The 20,246-nt window shown below is 44.2% G+C and overlaps 1 protein-coding gene across 1 annotated transcript in view; it reads left to right on the forward strand.

Annotated features, from left to right (window-relative positions):
• The first annotated feature begins 9,115 nt into the window (after nucleotides 1-9,115).
• LOC127346940 (protein FAR1-RELATED SEQUENCE 5-like) overlaps nucleotides 9,116-20,246 on the forward strand; it is a 39,893-nt gene continuing 28,762 nt past the window's right edge. Inside the window, exon 1 of the mRNA XM_071829039.1 lies at nucleotides 9,116-9,209. Coding sequence (XP_071685140.1) covers nucleotides 9,116-9,209 — 94 coding nt within the window. The remainder of the gene's footprint in view (nucleotides 9,210-20,246) is intronic.

Here is a 20,246-nt window from a genome sequence, read left to right on the forward strand (position 1 = left end):
GCACTTTTTGTAGGTATGGCTTCCACCCATTTAGTAACATAATCAACAGCAACAAGTATATGAGTGTTACCTTCTGAAGAGGGAAAGGGTCCCATGAAGTCAAATCCCCAACAGTCGAATGGTTCAATAACAAGATTATAATTCATAGGCATTTCATTGCGTCTGGAGATATTTCCAACTCTTTGGCATTCATCACAAGATAAAATAAACTTCCTTGCATCTTTGAAAAGAGTTGGCCAATAAAAACCTGATTGTAGAACCTTTTGCGCGGTTCTTTCTGCGGCGTGATGTCCTCCATAAGCACTCCCATGACATTTACTCAATATTTCCTGCTGTTCATATTCGGGAACACATCTTCGCAGAATACCATCCACTCCTTCTTTATATAAGTGTGGGTCATCCCAGAAAGAATGCCTCAAGTCATAAAACAATTTCCTCCTTTGCTGAGCTGAAAAGGTCGGAGGCAAGTACTTGGAAACAATAAAGTTAGCATAATCAGCATACCAAGGACTGTCTCGCGAGCTCACCTTTATTACAGCCAATTGTTCATTTGGAAAACTATCATTGACAGGAACAGGATCATGAGCAATATTTTCCAATCTAGACAAATTATCAGCAACAGGATTATCAGCACCTTTCCTATCTACAATATGTAAATCAAATTCTTGCAAAAGAAGTACCCATCTAATAAGCCTCGGTTTAGCATCTTTCTTTGTCATAAGGTATCTAATTGCAGCATGATCAGTATGAATCGTAACTTTTGAATCAACGATATAAGATCTAAATTTATCACAAGCAAAGACTACAGCTAACAATTCTTTTTCAGTAGTAGCATAATTTCTTTGAGCAACATCAAGAGTTTTACTAGCATAATGAATAACATTCAATTTTTTATTTACTCGTTGTCCAAGAACAGCGCCTACAGCAAAATCACTAGCATCACACATAATTTCAAATGGTAAGTTCCAATCAGGAGGTTCAACTATAGGAGCAGTTATTAAGGCTTTCTTTTGAGTTTCAAAAGCTTCCTTACAATCATCACCAAAAACAAAAGGTACATCTTTTTGAAGAAGATTAGTAAGAGGCTTTGAAATCTTAGAGAAGTCTTTAATAAACCTCCTATAAAACCCAGCATGACCAAGAACACTACGAATACCTTTAACATCCCTCGGATAGGGCATCTTCTCTATTGCTTCAACTTTAGCTCTATCAACTTCAATACCTCTCTCGGAAATTTTATGTCCCAATACAATCCCTTCATTAACCATAAAGTGGCATTTCTCCCAATTAAGAACAAGGTTAGTTTCTTCACATCTCTGCAAAACTTTATCAAGGTTCCGCAAACAATTATCAAAAGAATTCCCATAGACAGAAAAATCATCCATGAATACCTCTACAATACTCTCGCAAAATCCATGAAAAATAGCAGACATGCATCTTTGAAAAGTAGCAGGAGCATTACATAAACCAAAAGGCATACGTCTATAAGCATAGGTTCCATAGGGACAAGTGAAAGTGGTTTTCTCTTGATCCTTAGTTTTAACAGCAATTTGTGAAAATCCAGAATAACCATCAAGAAAGCAAAAATGAGTATTTTTGGATAACCTTTCTAACATTTGATCAATAAAAGGCAAAGGATAATGATCTTTCTTAGTAACTTTATTAACTTTACGAAAATCAATGCACATTCTATAACCTACAACTACTCTTTGAGGTATGAGCTCATCATTATCATTAGGCACAACAGTCATTCCTCCTTTTTTAGGAACACAATGCACAGGACTAACCCATCTACTATCAGCAATAGGATATATAATACCGGCTTCAAGAAGTCGTAATACCTCATTTCTTACCACATCCTTCATCTTAGGAATTAGACGACGCTGAGGTTCAACAACAGGCTTCGCATCATCTTCCATATTAATGGCGTGTTGGCAAATAGAGGGAGAAATCCCCTTCAAGTCATCAAGAGTATAGCCAATAGCACCTCGGTGTTTCTTCAATATTTCCAATAGCCTTTCTTCTTCAAACTCTGTAAGCGTAGAACTAATAATAACAGGATATATTTTCTTATCATCAATATGAGCATATTTAAGATTATCATGCAAAGGTTTTAAATCAAAGACAGGATCTTCCTTTGGTGGCGGTGTTGTACCCAAATCTTCCACCGGTAAATCATGCTTAAGAATAGGTTGGCGAAGAAAAATTTCATCAAGCTCATCTCTTTCTTTCCTAAAAACTTCAATCTCGCTATTCTCCAAATGTTGCTGCAAAGGATTATTAGGAACAAGAACAATAGATGCACACTGTTCCATTTTAAAATCATCATTAGGCGGATCAATTTTATAAGGAGTTTTGGTAAATTTAGAGAAGTTAAACTCATAAGATTCACCAGCAAATTTAGTCAAAATTTTCTCTTTCTTGCAATCTATAATAGCTCCACAAGTATTTAGAAAAGGTCTACCAAAAATGATAGGACAATAATCACTAGCAGCATAACCAAGTACCAAAAAGTCAGCAGGATATTTAATCTTACCACATAGAACTTCCACATCTCGAACAATACCAATTGGAGAGATACTTTCTCTATTAGCCAGCTGAATAACCACATCAATATCTTCAAGTTCACGAGAACCAATTTCGTGCATAACCTCCGTGTAAAGCTCATAAGGAATAGCACTAATACTTGCACCAATATCGCATAAACCATAATAGCAATGATCACCAATTCTAACAGAGAGCATAGGAACACTAGCTTTCCTAGACTTATTAGGATGTGAAACAATATTAGAAGCATCTTCACAAAAAATAATATGACCATCCTCTACATTTTCAGTCACAAGATCTTTAACTATTGCAACAGCAGGTTCAACTTTTATTTGTTCTTCAGGTTCTATAGGTTTCTTTTCACTTTTATGAACCGCACTATTTATAACAGAGTACTCCTTCATTTTAGCAGGGAAATGAGTTTTTTCAATATAAGCTTCAGGAATAACATGATCCATAGTTTCAACTACAACACATTTATTTATAGATGAATCAATTTTATCTTTATACGGTTCATGAAACTTATCAAAATTCTTCTTAGGCAATTCATAATGAGAGGCAAAAGCTTTATAAAGATTTGCAGCAACTTGAGAATCAAGACCATAAGTAGCACTCATATTACGAAATTTATCAGTTTCCATAAAAGCTTCAATGCATTTGTAATCATAATTTATACCTGATTCTCTTTCTTTGTCGATTTCCCATCCTTCAGTATTTTCCTGGATCCGATTAAGAAGGTCCCTTTTAAACTCTTCCTTATTGCGCGTGAATGATCCAGAACAAGAAGTATCCAGCAAAGTCTTGTCTTCAAAAGAAAGTCTTGCATAGAAATTATCAATAATAACATTACCAGGAAGTTCATGAATGGGGCATTTGAGCATTAAAGACTTCAATCTCCCCCACGCTTGGGCAATACTCTCTCCATCATGAGGCCAAAAATTATATATGCGGTTCCGATCCTTATGAATTTCACTTGGAGGATAGAACTTAGAATAAAACCGGGGTACAATATCATTCCATTCAAGAGAATCCCCATTATCCAATAATTTATACCAATGCGCCGCTTTACCAGACAGCGATATAGAGAATAGTTTCTTCCTCACTTCATCCATAGCAATACCTGCACACTTGAATAAACCGCATAATTCATGTAAAAACAGTAAATGATCTCCAGGGTGGACAGTTCCATCCCCCGTATAACGGTTATCCACTACACGTTCAATAATTTTCATAGGTATTTTGTATGGTATCTCTTCCTCACCTGGCGCCTTATCCACTACCTTTGCAGTAGTAGTAGATTTTCCAAACAAACATTCGAGAGAAGATCTCTCCATAATGAATTATAGCAGCAAGCAAAAATAAAATCAGCACTAACAGTAAAAGTTTCCCTTACCAATTCCACTTACCAATAGCGCTTCACTCCCCGGCAACGGCGCCAGAAAATAGTCTTGATGACCCACAAGTATAGGGGGTGTATCGTAGTATCTTCGATAAGTAAGAGTGTCGAACCCAACGAGGAGCAGGAGGTGTTGACAAGCAGTTTCGATGTAGGAATCACTGTAGATGCTCACAAACAAGTATTCAGAGGGTTTTAATGTAGCAGTTGAATAAAGGACGAGTAAGTAAAATGCAAGAGTAACAATTGCAGTGAGTGGCCCAATCCTTCTTAGCACAAAGGACAAGCCGGTTTGTTTACTTATAATGACCAAACGTTCTTGAGGACACACGGGATTTTAGTCTAGTGCTTTCGCTACATATGGCTAATTAATCTTCATTGTTTTGATAAGTGTTGTGTGGGTGAACCTATGCTAATGTACCGCCCTTCCTAGGACTAATACATACTTGTGATTATACCCCTTGCAAGCATCCGCAACTACAAGAAAGTAATTAAGAATAAATCTAATCACAGCCTTAAACTCTGAGATCCTGCTATCCCTCCTGCGTCGATATACCAACGGGGGTTTAGGTTTCTGTCACTCCGGCAACCCCGCAATTAGCAAACGAATACAAGATGCATTCCCCTAGGCCCATGAAGGTGAAGTGCCATGTAGTCGACGTTCACATGACACCACTAGAAGAATAACACCACAACTTAAATATCATAACATTGAATATTACTCAACCATAGTTCACTACTAACATTTAGACTTCACCCATGTCCTCAAGAACTAAACGAACTACTCACGAGACATCATATGGAACATGATCAGAGGTGATATGATGATGAATAACAATCTGAACATAAACCTTGGTTCAACGGTTTCACTCAATAGCATCAACAACAAGTAGAAATCAATACCGGGAGAGTTTCCCCTATCAAACAATCAAGATCAAACCCAAATTGTTACAGCTGTGACGATGTGCAGCGGTGAAGACGGCGGTGATGATGATGAAGATGATGATGATGATGATGATGGAGATGATGTCCAGCTCGATGACGATGACGATGGCGTCGATTTCCCCCTCCGGGAGGGAATTTCCCCGGCGGATCTCAGCCGCCGGAGAGCTCTTTTCTCTCTGGTGTTCTCCGCCCCGCAGAGGCGGCTGTAACTCTTCGCGAGGTATCCTCTGTGGCTTAGGTCTTCAGGACGAAGGGTTTCGCGAAGAAAAGGAGGCGAAAGGGTCTGTGGGGCCCCCACACCACCAGGTGGCGCGGCCAGGCCATGGGCCGCGCCGGCCTGTGGTCTGGCCCCACCTTGGGCCTTCTCAGCTCCTCCTTCTGGCTTCCTTCGTCATCTTGAAAAATAGGATTTTTGGTATAATTTCTTTCCACAGTTGATCTTCCGAAATATTGCATTCTGACGGTGCTTTTTCCAGCAGAATCCTGGCTCCGGTGCTTGATCCTCCAATAATGATGAAACATGCAAAATAGATGAAATAACATAAGTATTGTGTCCAAACATGAAATATAACAAGGAATAACAGCAAATTATGATATAAAATAGTGATGCAAATTGGACGTATCAATCCCTACCTCAATGCCACCTCCGTCATTACCTACTGAAGATGAACCTGCTGTGAAGCTCAAGTCCAATGAAGATAGGATTGGACCGATTACAAGAGCTCGTGCGAAGCTACTTAAACAACAGGTGAACTTGTTCCTAAATGATACTTTGATTGATCAGAATTTTATACTACCTAAATACTATTACTTGTGTATCATCAGGTATGAAGAGGAGACAAGCATCGCACGAGGAGGAGAGAAGCAGCTGGACATGAAGACGGACGTCAGGATGGACGTGAAGCTGGACATGGAGCTGGACATGAAGATATCTCATGGACGCGCGAGGGAGGAGCGGGAGGCATGCGCGAGAGGAGAAGAAGAAGTCTAGGCCGGTCCACAGCCCGGTCAGACCGGACGGCACACCGGCCGGTCCGGTCCCTGGCCCGGTCAACCGGGCGGCAGACCGGATATTTCCCGGCGCTAATCAGGCTCGTACCGAGGGCCAACCGGACGAAGTTTTGCGACGTTTCCGGTTGGCGCCCGGTCGACCGGACCCCAGACCGGCCAGCCCGGTCCCTGGCCCGGTCAACCGGGTTCCAGACCGGACCAGTCCGAGTTTGTCTCGACCAGATCTATTTCTGGGTCAGTTTTACTTGTATCTTTCGACCAGAACTCGTCCCGGACGCCTATATAAGTGCCTTGGACGACCCCCTAGCAGTTTTAGACCACGTTTAAGATAAACCCTAGTTCTTAGTTGTTTGCTTATGCAAAACTATTGAATCCCTACACCATATTGCTTGATATTGTGTAGATCCTGAAAAAGTTGTGTGATCTGCTGTTCCATTGGGAATTAGACGGTTGCAACTTACCGCTTCGTGGTCGGCGGCTACGTGCGCAAGTGTGTGGAGTTGCGAATATCTTGCAGGGTTGAGAGTTGTTGCATTGGCGACAGGGACCAATCGAGAGATCTCGTTGCGTCATACAAGTTATCATCCACTACATCGTCGTGTTTCTCCGCTGCCATCACCCCGTGATCATCATCACCACCGTTGCTTACTGAGAAGATCGGGCCACCCCTTATCATCTTGGTATCAGATTTCCAGTTTTCCTCGGTAAGCCATCCACAATCCACCCCATAGTTGATTTGTGAGTGTTTTCCTATCCAGAAAAAGCCAACAATATTAGGGTTAGTGTTTGCCATAGCCTTAGATTGCACTAATTTCGAGTTTTAGTTGCTGTTCGTAGTTGTTTTTGCGTATCTTTTCTTTCCATCTAGTATTTTAGGGTTTGAGTTTACTCTATCGTCTTGTGTTACTTTGTCGTCTAGTGTCAGTTTGTTACTCCGAGTCCACATAGCGTACAGTGTGCTTGTTCTCAACCATAGACACAGCCTTTCGATCAAAAGTGACTAGGAACTTCCCCAGAAGAGACTAGTTTTACCGCTCGAAAGGCTGCTCGTTAGGTTATCGGTGATTTGCATATTTCTGTTGGCCGTGTTATCAAGGAGTTGTGTCATATATAAAAAAAAAGAGAAAATTGAAAAGAAGCAAAAAGAGCTACATAGCTGCGTGTGTTATACAAAAAGAAAAATCCAAAAAGAAAAGTGAAGTGCTAGTTGAATCAAGTGAAGGCCTAAGTTTACTTTACTGCACCCGTAGTTGAGCAATCTTGTGCCTGTCTCGTTGAGCTTTGCTAGCGTCTCTCTAGTGCATTGCAACCTTTCCTCCAAATAGTTGCATTGCCCCATTATATCGCCTTGTGTGAGTATCATTGGTTGTCTACGGTCAGCGCTAGAGCTTGTTATTGGTGCACATAGGTAGCCTACCTACAGCCCCACATATATCCTGCTTTGCCGTGTGATTTGTTGTTATACCCTTGATATTCGCTTCGCTACATCCGTGCACTAGTTGTTACTACAAGTGGTAAGCAACACTAATTTACTTTGGAACGGTAAGATCTCCTTTTCTTATCAGTTGTTGAGTGAGTTGTGAGAGTACTACCATATATTTTTGATTTAGTGCACTAATCTACTAACGATGTCTGCTAGTGATCATAAACTTGTTAACCAGGTGACATAGGCATCCCCAAGGGGCCTGCCGAAGATAGTACCCGGGATTTATTCAAGGCCCACGACCCGAAGGATAAGAAGATTCGGAAGCCCAATATGTTGTTATGGAAAGATAGAGTTGTAATAGGAAGTGTAAGTTGTAATCTTACGGGACGGGTCAGAAACCCTCCCGGAGTCTGTAAAACTTGTGTAACACGAATCCCTCGGCTCCGCCTCCTATATAAGGGGGAGTCGAGGGACAAAGAAAGGATCGAATCATTGTCTCACAAACCTTAGTTTTTACATCGTCGAGTACTTTTCGGCTGAAACCTTCGAGATCTACTTGCCCTCTACATCCAACAAAACCCTAGTCTACTACTTGTAGGCATTGACAAGTTAATCCCTTGTCAATTGGCGCCGTCTGTGGGATTTAGAGGCGACAAGGAGCTGATCTCGATGGCACGTTCAGGATCGTCGACTTCATCGGCAGCAAGCAACATCATGGACAGAGGTAAACAGATCGAAACTGGTCTCGTTGATTTTGTACCTCACCCGCCCTCCCGTTTGGATGCATATGCATATTTGGAGGAGCCCATGGAGATGACGTTCGGAAGGTTCCACTTTCGCATCGGGAAGGAAGGAACGTATCGTCTCGAAATTCCGACCTTCTCGAGGTTTTCAGTGGTCCATACTGAATCTTCAAGCTCGGCATCATCGTCGAGTCAGGCGACGAAGGAATCTCCTCGCCACGCTTCATCAGCACCAAGGCAAGCGAAAAACTCGCCAAGATCTTCAGTGACATGTCCTTCGAGTCGTCTGCGGACTCCTATATAAGCAGCGATTCCGAGAGTGTCGACAGCTTCGACTTTATCGACAAATCTACTACTGTGGGAAAGGTCTTCGCCAATCTATATGATGGTGTCACCGATCTCGAAAAAATAGAAAAAATAAAGTATCATCAGATCTACACGATCGGAGATTCAAGCCGACCTCAGGAACAGACATCAGAAAACTTCGACGAGGCAGGAAATCCGTTCGTTGATCCTACGGATCTTACGCGAGGACTGGGGACAAAATACATCGGCACGGCAACACGAGAGATGGTGCGATTTCCGCAGGCAGTATGGGATCTAGTAGAAAGAGCTATCAATGGGACAGAACCAATGACTGTCACGGCAACACCAGAGGAGTTACAGGCATACCAATATAAGCTCGCGCGTGCCAGGCGAGAACTCGAGAAACAAAAGATAGAACTCGATAAAAGGCAAGAAGCAGCATCGGCATCGAGTAGGCGAAGGGCAGCACTTAGCCGTCAGTCAGGAACTTCGGGCAGCAGTCACAGAGAAGCTCGCAACAGGGCAAGGTCTCGATTAAACAACATACCTGAAGCAGAGAGGGAGAACCTAGTCCAAAATCTCGACATGTCCTTTATGTCGATAAACACAAGGGGAAACATTATCCCGAAAACACCAGAAGCAGGGTACATGGCGACGCAAGCTTTCATCCTCGCATCCAAACCACCTGCCGGAGATCCAAGAGAGGCATTGTACAACATGGCTATGGCAGGAGTTGGAGCCATGGGAGCTGCATTTGTTAATTCACCTCCCAAAGGATCAGCAAGGCAAAACAGTCCACGTCCTGTTGTCGTAGAGGCAGTTCCAGAGAGAACAGGTGAAGCAAGGGATACGGAAATCCAAGCAAGGGTGGACAGAGCATGACAACATAGAAGGGAGCATCGATATTCTCCAGAGATAGCCGAAGAAGACATGTGTGGGCTACCATGTTTTACAAGGAGGGTCCGAAAAACTCGGGTGCCTTCGGGATTCAAGTTGCCTGATAATTTCAAGAAATTCGACGGATTGCAAGATCCTGAGGATTGGCTGGTAGATTACCTCGAGACAGTGAAGTTAATAGGCGGAACAAGAGCAACGGCGATGCAAAGCATTCAGGTGCACTTGAGTGGAGCTGCAAGATCTTGGATAAAGAAGCTTCCTTCAGGTTCCATCGACAGCTGGACTGACTTCGAGGAGGTATTCGTCAAGAATTTCCGGTCTACCTGCAAAAAGCCTGCGACACTCGAGGAATTGAGATCATGTCGACAAAAACATGATGAATCAACGAGGAAGTACATCCAAAGGTGGAATATCATCAAAAACTCGGCAGAAAACATATCTGATGAGCGAGCGATAGATGCGTTCGTGGCAGGAGTTCGACGAGGAGATTTTGTGGAGGACTTGGGAAGAACCAACCCAATAACAGTATCAGCAATAATGGAAATAGCGAACAGATGGGCAGATGGCAAGGATGCTGTGCATAATAAACGACACAGGTCACCTGAGGAGGACCGCAGTCGAAATTTTCAAAATAGACGACGATTTTCTCGATTTTCGAGTTATGATCCACCAGGCCAAATTTCGGCTGGGTTTCGAGCAAGCGCTGGAGGAAGCAATAGAGATAATTATCAACGAAGCAACGAGCAGCGAGGCGACAATAGAGATGATTCCCGAAACAACAAGCCAAATAACGGGCCTAGGTTCCAGAGGCCCTTCGTGTCCCCTGAGGATATGATGAACGGCCCGTGTCAGATGCACTTCTATGTCGACAATAATGGGAAGAGGCAGTCGGGACATTTACAGAAAGACTGCCAAAATTTTCAAGCAATGATGAGGTTCGCCGGGCAAGCCAATGCTCAGGCAGCAAGTCAAAATCCCCAGGGACCTAGGAGTGAGATCCACCTGCCACCTCCTCCCGCAATTACGGACGAGAATCAACATCAGCTCAGAATAGCGGCAGCACCAGCACCACCACCTTATGTTGATCCCAACTCCCATGGAGCGGTCTCGATGATTCAGAAAGGCAGACCATCCAATAGAGCTCATAAAGTAATTTCGCGACAGGTGTTTATGGCAGAAAAGATGCCTCCACCAACAGTCGAGTACCTCAATTGGTCAGGATAGGATATTGGCTTCACAATTGCGGATCATCCGCAGCAAGTTCCTCGACCAGGGCAATCAGCACTTATTCTACCAGCAGTGATCGCAGGATTTGATGTACGAGTTTCCATTGATGGAGGCAGCAGTTTAAACCTTATGTACGCAGATACACTAAGGAAGATGAACATATCCCTGGCAAATCTCAAGCCAACGGACACACGTTTCCATGTCATTACACCAGAAAAGCCAAGTTACCCATTGGGGAAGATCAATCTCGACGTTCAGTTTGGCACTCAAGAAAACTACAGGATAGAGAGGATGGAGTTTGAAGTCGTGGACTTCCCATCACAATACCATGCTCTATTGGGGCGCCTAGCATATGCCAGGTTTATGGCAGTACCGCATTACACATACTTGTTGTGGAGGATGCCTGGACCTAAGGGGCCAATCACAGTTAAAGGAAGTTTCGCGCTAGCCGATAAATGTGATAAGGATTTTCATCGGCTCTCAGAAACCTTCGGGATGCAAGCAGAATACATGGCGTCGAGGCTCACGACTGACTACGACGTACTGCCAGACGTAGGGAGGCCTAATAAAGAATCAACTTTTAACACTGCAAAGGATTCCAAGGAAGTACAGATCCACCCGACAGATCCGAAGAAAACGACGTCCATTGCAACAAACATGGACCTCGCATAGGAAAGCGCGCTCGTCGAGTTCCTCCGTGAGCACTGGAGAATCTTCGCATGGTGTCCAGCTGACATGCCAGGAGTACCCAGGGAACTTGCCGAGCACCACCTAAACTTGGATCCAATTGCGAAACCAATCAAACAACCTCTGCGGCGTTTTTCGGAACCAAACCGCAAGGCTATGCTGTCGGAAATCGATAGACTCAGAGAAGCTGGTTTTATCAAGGAATTACATACAGAAGCCACGTGGGTAGCTAACCCAGTGTTGGTGCCGAAGAAAAACACGAAAGTCCTTCGCATGTGCGTCGACTTCACGTGTCTCAATAAACATTGTCCAAAGGATCACTTTCCCCTCCCAAGGATCGATCAAATTATCGACTCCACGGCAGGATGTGAACGTCTCTCCTTCCTGGATGCTTACCTTGGTTATAACCAGATCAGATTGAAAGAAGAAAACAAGGTCAAAACAGCGTTCATCACACCTTACGGCGTGTTTTGCTATCAAACAATGCCCTTCGGTTTGAAAAACGCGGGAGCAACATATCAGCGGATGATGCAGAAGTGCTTAGCAACACAGATTGGGAAGAACGTACAAGTATACATCGATGACGTCGTCATAACATCAAAAAAGGGGGACACGCTAATCGAGGATTTGAAGGAAACTTTCGACAATCTCGATAAGTTCTGTCTCAAGTTGAACCCGACAAAATGTTCTTTCGGCGTCCCTGCAGGAGAACTTCTCGGGTTCCTAGTTTCAGCAAGAGGGATTGAAGCAAATCCCGAAAAAATCCAGGCCATCGTAACGATGAGGAAGCCAACAAAGTTGAAGGAAATACAACAGTTAACCGCGCGAGTCGCAGCTCTAAGCAGATTCATCGCCAGGTTGGGAGAGAAGGCGTTACCGTTCTACGCCTTGATCAAGCAGGGAGAGAAGTTCCAGTGGAACGAAGAGGCAGACAGAGCCTTTGAGGATCTCAAGCGCAAAATCTGCAATGGTATCAAGAAACGCTTGTTAGCACCACTAGAGAAAGCTCGACACACCTGGCCAGAGGAGCTGCCCAGTGTGTTGTGGAGTATACGAACAACACCAAATACAGCGACACAAGAAACTTCGTTCTTCTTGGTCCATGGAGCGGAAGCAGTATTACCAATCGAGATAGAACATGACTCTCCACGGGTCACGGAGTATGATGAAGAAGTATCGAGAAAGGCACTAGAGGATGACGTCGATACACTCGACGAAGCTCGAGATGAAGTACTTTCACGAGTAACAAAATATCACCAGGACCTGAAGAATTACCACAGTCGACGTTTACGACCAAGATCCTTTCAGGTGGGAGACCTAGTTCTTCGGCTCACGCAAAAAAGTCATGAAAAGCTCGAGTCGCCATGGCTTGGTCCTTACATCATCACAGAAGTAATCGGAGGAGGAGCATACAGGATAAAGGACAAGAAAACAGGGGTGGTCGAGCAAAACCCCTGGAACGTGGCGCAACTCAGGCGGTTCTACGCCTAGAGTCGAAATATAGTCCTCCTTGTAAAAATACAATGTACTGAAACGCCCACGAGTTTTCAGACGCACTCTTTTCCTTTTTCGGGGCACCGAGTGGGGCCGGGAAAGGTTTTTAATGAGGCGGGCTCGTGGTGCTGCAATATAGTAAAGATAGTTGAGATACACATTTCTTCGACAGGCTCGGGGGCTTACGCCTTCGACTTACAACATATATTCTTGAAAATATTTCGCCTTGGTGTAAAAACACCTCGTGAAACAAACCGAGATACAAGATAGCGATCAAACAACAAGGCACGGGGGCTCGTACCCGCAAATATAGCATGATCAATATAATCTAGTCGCTTTGGTTTGAAAACCTTGCGCATATAATAAAAAATTTGCCAGCAAGACATTCGAGGGCTCAACGAAGAAAAATAATTTGTCGGCTTTACAATATAGAATATGTTCACAATATACAAAAGAGTCCTGAGAAAAATTCAAAGAGAAAAAATCAACCATGTCCTAGTATGTTATCTATGGTCATTCGATTCACAGTACGAGTACTGTGTTCGGCATAGCTGCCGTTCACGAAGAATTTAGAGTCCATCCGAAGAAGTTCATCCATCATATCTTCTGCAACAGGGGTCACATGATCGTCAATTTTGCCAACGTCCCTTTTCTTCTTCGCCATTTTAGCCAAACACTTGGGAACAATTTGGCTCATGTCAAACTTGGGATGGCAGATCTTGATCATCATCATAGCAAACCTGGCGCCAGCAGAAAGTTGCGCCCGAACAAATCCATGGATTTTAGGGGCATCTCGAAATTTCTCCATCAAACCAAGAAGAGTATCGGGTGCCTCGTTCCGGGGAAACATCGTCTTGTAAACCAGAGACAAGGTTCTAGTACAGAAGTCCAAGAAGTCGCGAACTTGAGAGGCGCGATCTTGAAACCTAACAATTTGTCGGGTCTGCTCCGGGGTAGCCCAGAACAGAGAACCATGATCAAGGGAAAGGTTAACAAGGAGGTTTGTCCTAGTGTTTACCCTCTCTTCTTCGGCAGCAGCGTCAAGAAAGGAGCCTATTAAGAAACGGTGCAGGAATTTAAAAAAAAATATAAAGAGAGGACGCGGCAAGAAGACAGAAGATGTCGTGGTTTTATAAAGAGAGGAGGCAGCAAGCATACCCGACATATCTGCGCTGGCTTCATTCATCAACTCGAGCATAAAATTTTCTCGGGTGGTCGCCTTTTCAGCTTCAGAAACGGCGGTTTCCTTGGTAGCCATGGCTTCTTGAGCCTGCCGAAGTGCAATTTTCTCTGCTTCAGAGGCCTTGCGAGATTGTTCCATCATCACTAAAGTTTGTCTCTTCGCATATTGAAGTTGTTGCCGAAGTTCCTCCAAGTCTTGCGATAAACTAGCACTCGAGGAATCTTCACCAAGCTCAGTGTTAACAAGAACTTTCCTCGAGTGACAAGGAGTAGGCAAAATATCGGAAGGAGCAGGAATTGGAGTATAGTTATCAAATATCAACTGAAATTAAAAAGAGGCGACATCAATCATCATGCAAGATAAAAATTCCATTGATGTTTCAGAATAATTACAAGACATTACAGTGGAGCTAGTGGGATAAGTGTCGCCAATAGTTACTTTGGCGACAACATCAAAAGGAAGAAAGAAAAATAAAAAAAAGGGAGGAAAGACAAGGTGGTCTACTGGACCTCCGGTTTTGACGAGCTTGGAGCCGGAGTTGGCTTGCACCCAAGATACGCGAGGACCTTCTTCGAGTTTGGTTTTGCAGCCTTGATCAGCGACTGCCACCTCTTGGTCTCCATTTCTTGCGTGTCGCCAACTTTAGTCCAGTCGACAGTCTGTTGACTATCGGCAACCAGAGCAATCGTACTTTCTACGCCAACCTTTAAACTTTCTTGGCGAAGTTTGAGCCCAAGGTTTTCGGAAGTGTTGAAGCACTTGGCGAGGGCAAGAAACGGTGCAGGTTGCTCTTTCTTCGGGAAAAAGTAAGGATAAAGTTGCGACAACCCCGCCTCAGCTTCGGCAAGGCCGTCGCGTGCCTCGTCTCCATGAATCTCAAGGAGAGAAAGCGCATCAAGAAGAGGGTCATTTTCGGGATCCGTAAGTTCATATTCTTGACCCATTTTTTCCTGCCAAGACAAAAGTCTACTGATAAGAAAGCAAGATAGAAGAAGTTCAATGGAGTCAAAATAGCTCGGGTACTTACTGACAAAACGGCGGCTTTGCGACGCCAAGCGCTTAATAATCGCGTCCTCGCGAGCAGATTGTTCAGTAATGTGCTCGCTTAGCGAATGTTCCGCCGTGTGAAGTCTCTTTCGAAGATCTTCGACAGTGGCGGCCTATGCCTTGGCTTTTTGGGCATCAGCTTCAGCCTCCCTGCGAGCTTTTTCACTTTGCTCCAGTTTGCGAGCAAGTGAGTCAGTACGTTTTTCGGCCTCCACAAGATCAGCTAAAAAAGCAGTCAACAATGATGATTGTTGCGACAAAAAAGAAAAGAAACATAAATCAAGAAGAGATAGCAAGTTGTACCTTTCAGTTGATTCGAAAGGTCACGGTACCCGACGAATTGGGTACCGAGGCGGAAAAACTCCTTCATCAAAGGCTAGAGAAATTCAAAGAAAGAAAAGTCAAATATAGTATGGGAAAAATTCGGTGGCAACAAGAAAGAGAGGTAACAAACAAAAGAATAAGGGAGAAAGCTTACGTCATTCAGTGAAGAAGTCGTGAAAACACCACTTAATTGGGTGGGCTCTTTGACTGGTTCAATCCTGGATTTCTTCGGTGAAGGGGCTCGGGGGCTTACAGATGGAGTTGGATGCTCGGCGTTATGTTGAGGAGGCGAAGTTTCCTCTACATCAGGATGAGCATCCGATACAACTAAAGTACGTGGCGTGCTCGTCCGAGCAGCCATGTCAATAGGTGGATTTTCTTCCTCGTCATCACTGCAATAAAGCGTCGACAATATAAGCAAAACAACGACAAGCATTTTACAAGGTAAACAACAAAAGATAGTGACTTACGAGATGACGAGGGCATCCAAAAAAGGGTCGAAAGCCTTCTTCCCTTCGGAAAGAACAGCTTCTTCGGCCTTGGAGGTGCCGGAATCTTCGACCTCGTTCCTCTTCCTTTTGTTCTTCAGAGAAACAGCAGGAGGAGGAGAAGGTATTGAGGGGGTGCCTTCAGAGTCAGTCTCTTTTTCAGAGGATACCGCAGATTTTCGGGAGGCTGCGGCTTCACTCTCAGGGCGAGGACCCTGGTTGTCGTCGGTGACAACAACACGTTCTTCGACTTCCCCACCTCCAGGAAGGGGAGGAAGAGAAACAAGATTTGGATGATTCTATAAAACAGAAAAATGGCGACAAAAAAGTCATACAAAGGATGTCAACAAAAACAAGAGAATAGTCAAATAAAAAATAGAGAGAAGTTCACACGAAGAAATTACCTCAGGGAGAGGGTTGGTGGCGCTATACGGCTTTATGCGGCAAGCCGAGGGAACAGGATCTTTCTTGTTGAGGGAAGAGATTTTGCGGACAAGCTTTTCCAAGTCTTTGACCGACAAATCCGCCGACAAGCGATCCACATCTTCGTCGCCAGCATACTTCCAGAGAGGATTTTTGCGAGCTTGCAGAGGCTGCACTCTAATCCTAAGGAAATACGCCGTGATTTGGATACCCGATAACTCTTGGCCACGGGTATTCTGGAGCTCGTGGATGCGAGTCATCAGTGCCTCTGTCGCTGCTTTTTCTTCGGTGGAAGCTTCTGCATCCCAGGAGCGGCGACGACAGATTCTTTCGGCACCATCAAAAGGAGGAATATTGTCTTCAACAGACCCGTGGTTTTCCTCATGGATATATAGCCATTTTTTGCGCCACCCTTGAACTGAATCAGGGAATTTGACATCGAAGTACTCGACATCAGGGCGGACGCAAATAACGACGCCACCTATGTTATAGGTGACGTTGGCAGAGCCATTGTGGCGACAGAAAAAGAGACGTTTCCACAGAGCCCAGTTAGGCTGGACTCCAAGGAAGGACTCGCAAAGGGTGATAAAAATCGAGATGTGGAGTATGGAGTTGGGAGTGAGATGGTGGAGTTGCAATCCATACATGAAAAGCAACCCTCGAAGGAAATTGTGAATGGGGGTAGAGAGGCCGCAGATGAGATGATCAATGAAACTAACCTGATACTCCATTGGAGGGATTGGGTAGCTTTCTTCGCTGGGGAAGCGCAGCGCGTCTGGTTTATTGCTGATCCCCAGTTTCTTCAGCAAGTTGATGTCTTGAGAAGAGATTCTGGATCTCTCCCACTCCACGCTGCTTAGATCCGCGGCAGCCATCGATGATTCAGGTGTACTGTGCCTGGTGAGCCTGCGTGGTGGCATTAACAATGGCGCAGTAGCACAGAGAAAGCGTGGCGGAGCTCAAAGAACTACGGGGCGCAAAGGAGGATTTGGGCAGATGAGAGCAGAGGAGCGGCGCGAGCGAAAGTGGAGAAGAAGGAAGAAGATGATCTTAAATAAGGGTGTGTTGAAGCGACGCACCGTTGGATGGAGAAATCGTGCGGTGGACAAGGAACTGATAAATAAAGGGTAAAAAGGTATTTTTACTTCAATAGAACAGAGCAGGCGTTACAGTACGTGCGCCAGGAAAAGCGGAGAACGTGTGTCCCCCACTTGCACGACGTGTCAACGTGGCAGAAAAAGAGGACCCACAAGGCAGAGAGAGAATAGTACTCAAAGCTTTCTGGATGCAAAGATCGTGGCTATCGTCAGTTATGAGGTTACTTTGACCAAGGAAGGAAATTTCGACAGGGAAAATAAAAGAGGATTGGCGACAGGGAAAAATTATTGAATACTTCGAAAGCCTTTGATCAAATACAAGTTTTTGCCCAAATGCTCGGGGGCTACTTTGAAAAAAGTAAAATTCGAGTATGACAATATAGAAATTGCGGGAGCCTATGATCAAACGCAAGCATTTGTTCATAGCCTCGGGGGCTACTCCCATCGGGAGCGCTGTTCGCGCACCCGATAGATATGAAAAGTTCGAGAAAGAATGATAATATAGCGACACGATGCAATAAAATTTTGAGCCTACAACCAAGTCCAAGTCCTTGGTTGTAGCCTCGGGGGATACTCCCATCGGGAACGCTGTTCGCGTGCCCGATGAAATTATAAAAGAAAAAGAGAAAAAGAGAAAAGAAGAAAAAGAAGGAAAAGGGAGCATACTTCGAGTTATAAAAAATAACTCTACATATACTCCCATCGGGAGAACAATATAAAGTCATCCGTTGACTCAATAAAATGTGCTATTCCAACAGCCGAATACGCACTCGACAATATATTCTCAGAACGCCAAAGTTGCGAACAATTTCTGAATGCCGCAGAACTTTGCGAAGGTAAGACCCCAGATACATTCTGTGCGGCGTGGCGCCGTCTCTGACGTCGGTTTGCTACTTTTTTCCGTATCAACAGATACGAAGAAAAATCCTAACGGACGCGTTAGGTACCCGATAAATATGACTGGGACTCGACAGAATGGTAAGACCTTAAGCGGCACCTGTCGAAGTTTACACCAGTATCCCGAGATCATGTCCAGGGACGTGATCTTGAAGTAGGTTTTTGCGGATTGCCACTAGAGCAGTTAACTAGTACCTGATCCGTCAGATGAACTAGCCCGAACTACCATTATCCCTATAAAATATAGAAATTCATATGCAAAGACATGTGATAAAGTTCAGAGTTGTCGAATAAATATAAGAGTCGAGATTTTCCTTGATTCTACGATTCAAATAAAATCTCGGGGGCTACTGACATAGGCATCCCCAATGGGCCTGCCGAAGATGGTACCCGGGATTTATTCAAGGCCCACGACCCGAAGGATAAGAAGATTCGGAAGCCCAATATGTTGTTATGGAAAGATAGAGTTGTAATAGGAAGTGTAAGTTGTAATCTTACGGGACGGGTCAGAAACCCTCCCGGAGTCTGTAAAACTTGTGTAACACGAATCCCTCGGCTCCGCCTCCTATATAAGGGGGAGTCGAGGGACAAAGAAAGGATCGAATCATTGTCTCACAAACCTTAGTTTTTACATCGTCGAGTACTTTTCGGCTGAAACCTTCGAGATCTACTTGCCCTCTACATCCAACAAAACCCTAGTCTACTACTTGTAGGCATTGACAAGTTAATCCCTTGTCAATTGGCGCCGTCTGTGGGATTTAGAGGCGACAAGGAGCTGATCTCGATGGCACGTTCAGGATCGTCGACTTCATCGGCAGCAAGCAACATCATGGACAGAGGTAAACAGATCGAAACTGGTCTCGTTGATTTTGTACCTCACCCGCCCTCCCGTTTGGATGCATATGCGTATTTGGAGGAGCCCATGGAGATGACGTTCGGAAGGTTCCACTTTCTATATTTTACAGCGACAATGGTGAGATGAAGGTAAACCACATGGTGCGTGTTGAATTTGCTATTGGACCGTATAAGGATTGCATTGACTTTGATGTGGTTCCTATGACGGTGTGTCACCTACTATTGGGTCGGCCTTGGCTCTATGACCGTTCTGTGCAACACAATGGCCGTGCCAATACATATCACTTGGAGTTCAAGGGCAAGAAAATCAAGTTACAGCCTATGACACCACAGCAAATTGTCAATGAGTCTCGTCAGAAGATTGAAGTAAACTTGGAGGATGCATCTTTAGATAGGTGAGAGAATTGTAATCTTGTGAGTGATATAACGAAAAGTGAGAGAGTGAATTCCTTAGTTTCATTAGCCACCAAAGAAGACATGAGATAATTTAGTGAGGATCCTACAGCCATGCCTCTTGTGCTCTTGTACAGGGGTACGGTTTTGGTTTCTAACGACATGACCCCTCTTCCTCTTGGTGTTTCTAATATTTTGCAGGAATTTGGCGACGTGTTTCCGGATGAGGTACCCGCAGGACTTCCACCATTGCGAGGTATTGAGCATCAAATCGACTTGATCCCCGGAGCTTCGCTACCCAATCGGGCACCATATAGAACAAACCCCGAAGAGACGAAGGAGATACAGAAGCAAGTACAAGCGCTACTCGACAAAGGTTATATCCGCATAAGCCTTAGTCCTTGTGTTGTTCCTGTTATTCTTGTTCCTAAGAAAGATGGTACATGGCGTATGTGCGTAGATTGTAGAGCGATAAACAACATTACTATTCGATATCATCATCCTATTCCCCGTTTAGAGGATATGCTAGATGAATTGAGTGGTGCTGCTGTTTTCACTAAAATTGATTTGCGTAGTGGTTATCATCAAATTAGGATGAAAGAAGGGGATGAGTGGAAAACCGCCTTTAAAACAAAATTTGGTTTATATGAGTGGTTAGTAATGCCTTTTGGTTTGACTAATGCACCTAGCACTTTCATGAGACTGATGAACCATGTTTTGCGTGATTTTATTGGCAAGTTTATGGTTGTGTATTTTGATGACATATTAATTTACAGCCGCAATGAATCTGATCATATTATACATATTCGACATGTTTTGCAAGTGTTGCGTGATAGCAAACTCTATGGTAATCTTGAGAA

Source organism: Lolium perenne, chromosome 4 (genome assembly GCF_019359855.2).
Source record: "Lolium perenne isolate Kyuss_39 chromosome 4, Kyuss_2.0, whole genome shotgun sequence".
Classification (NCBI taxonomy): domain Eukaryota; kingdom Viridiplantae; phylum Streptophyta; class Magnoliopsida; order Poales; family Poaceae; genus Lolium; species Lolium perenne.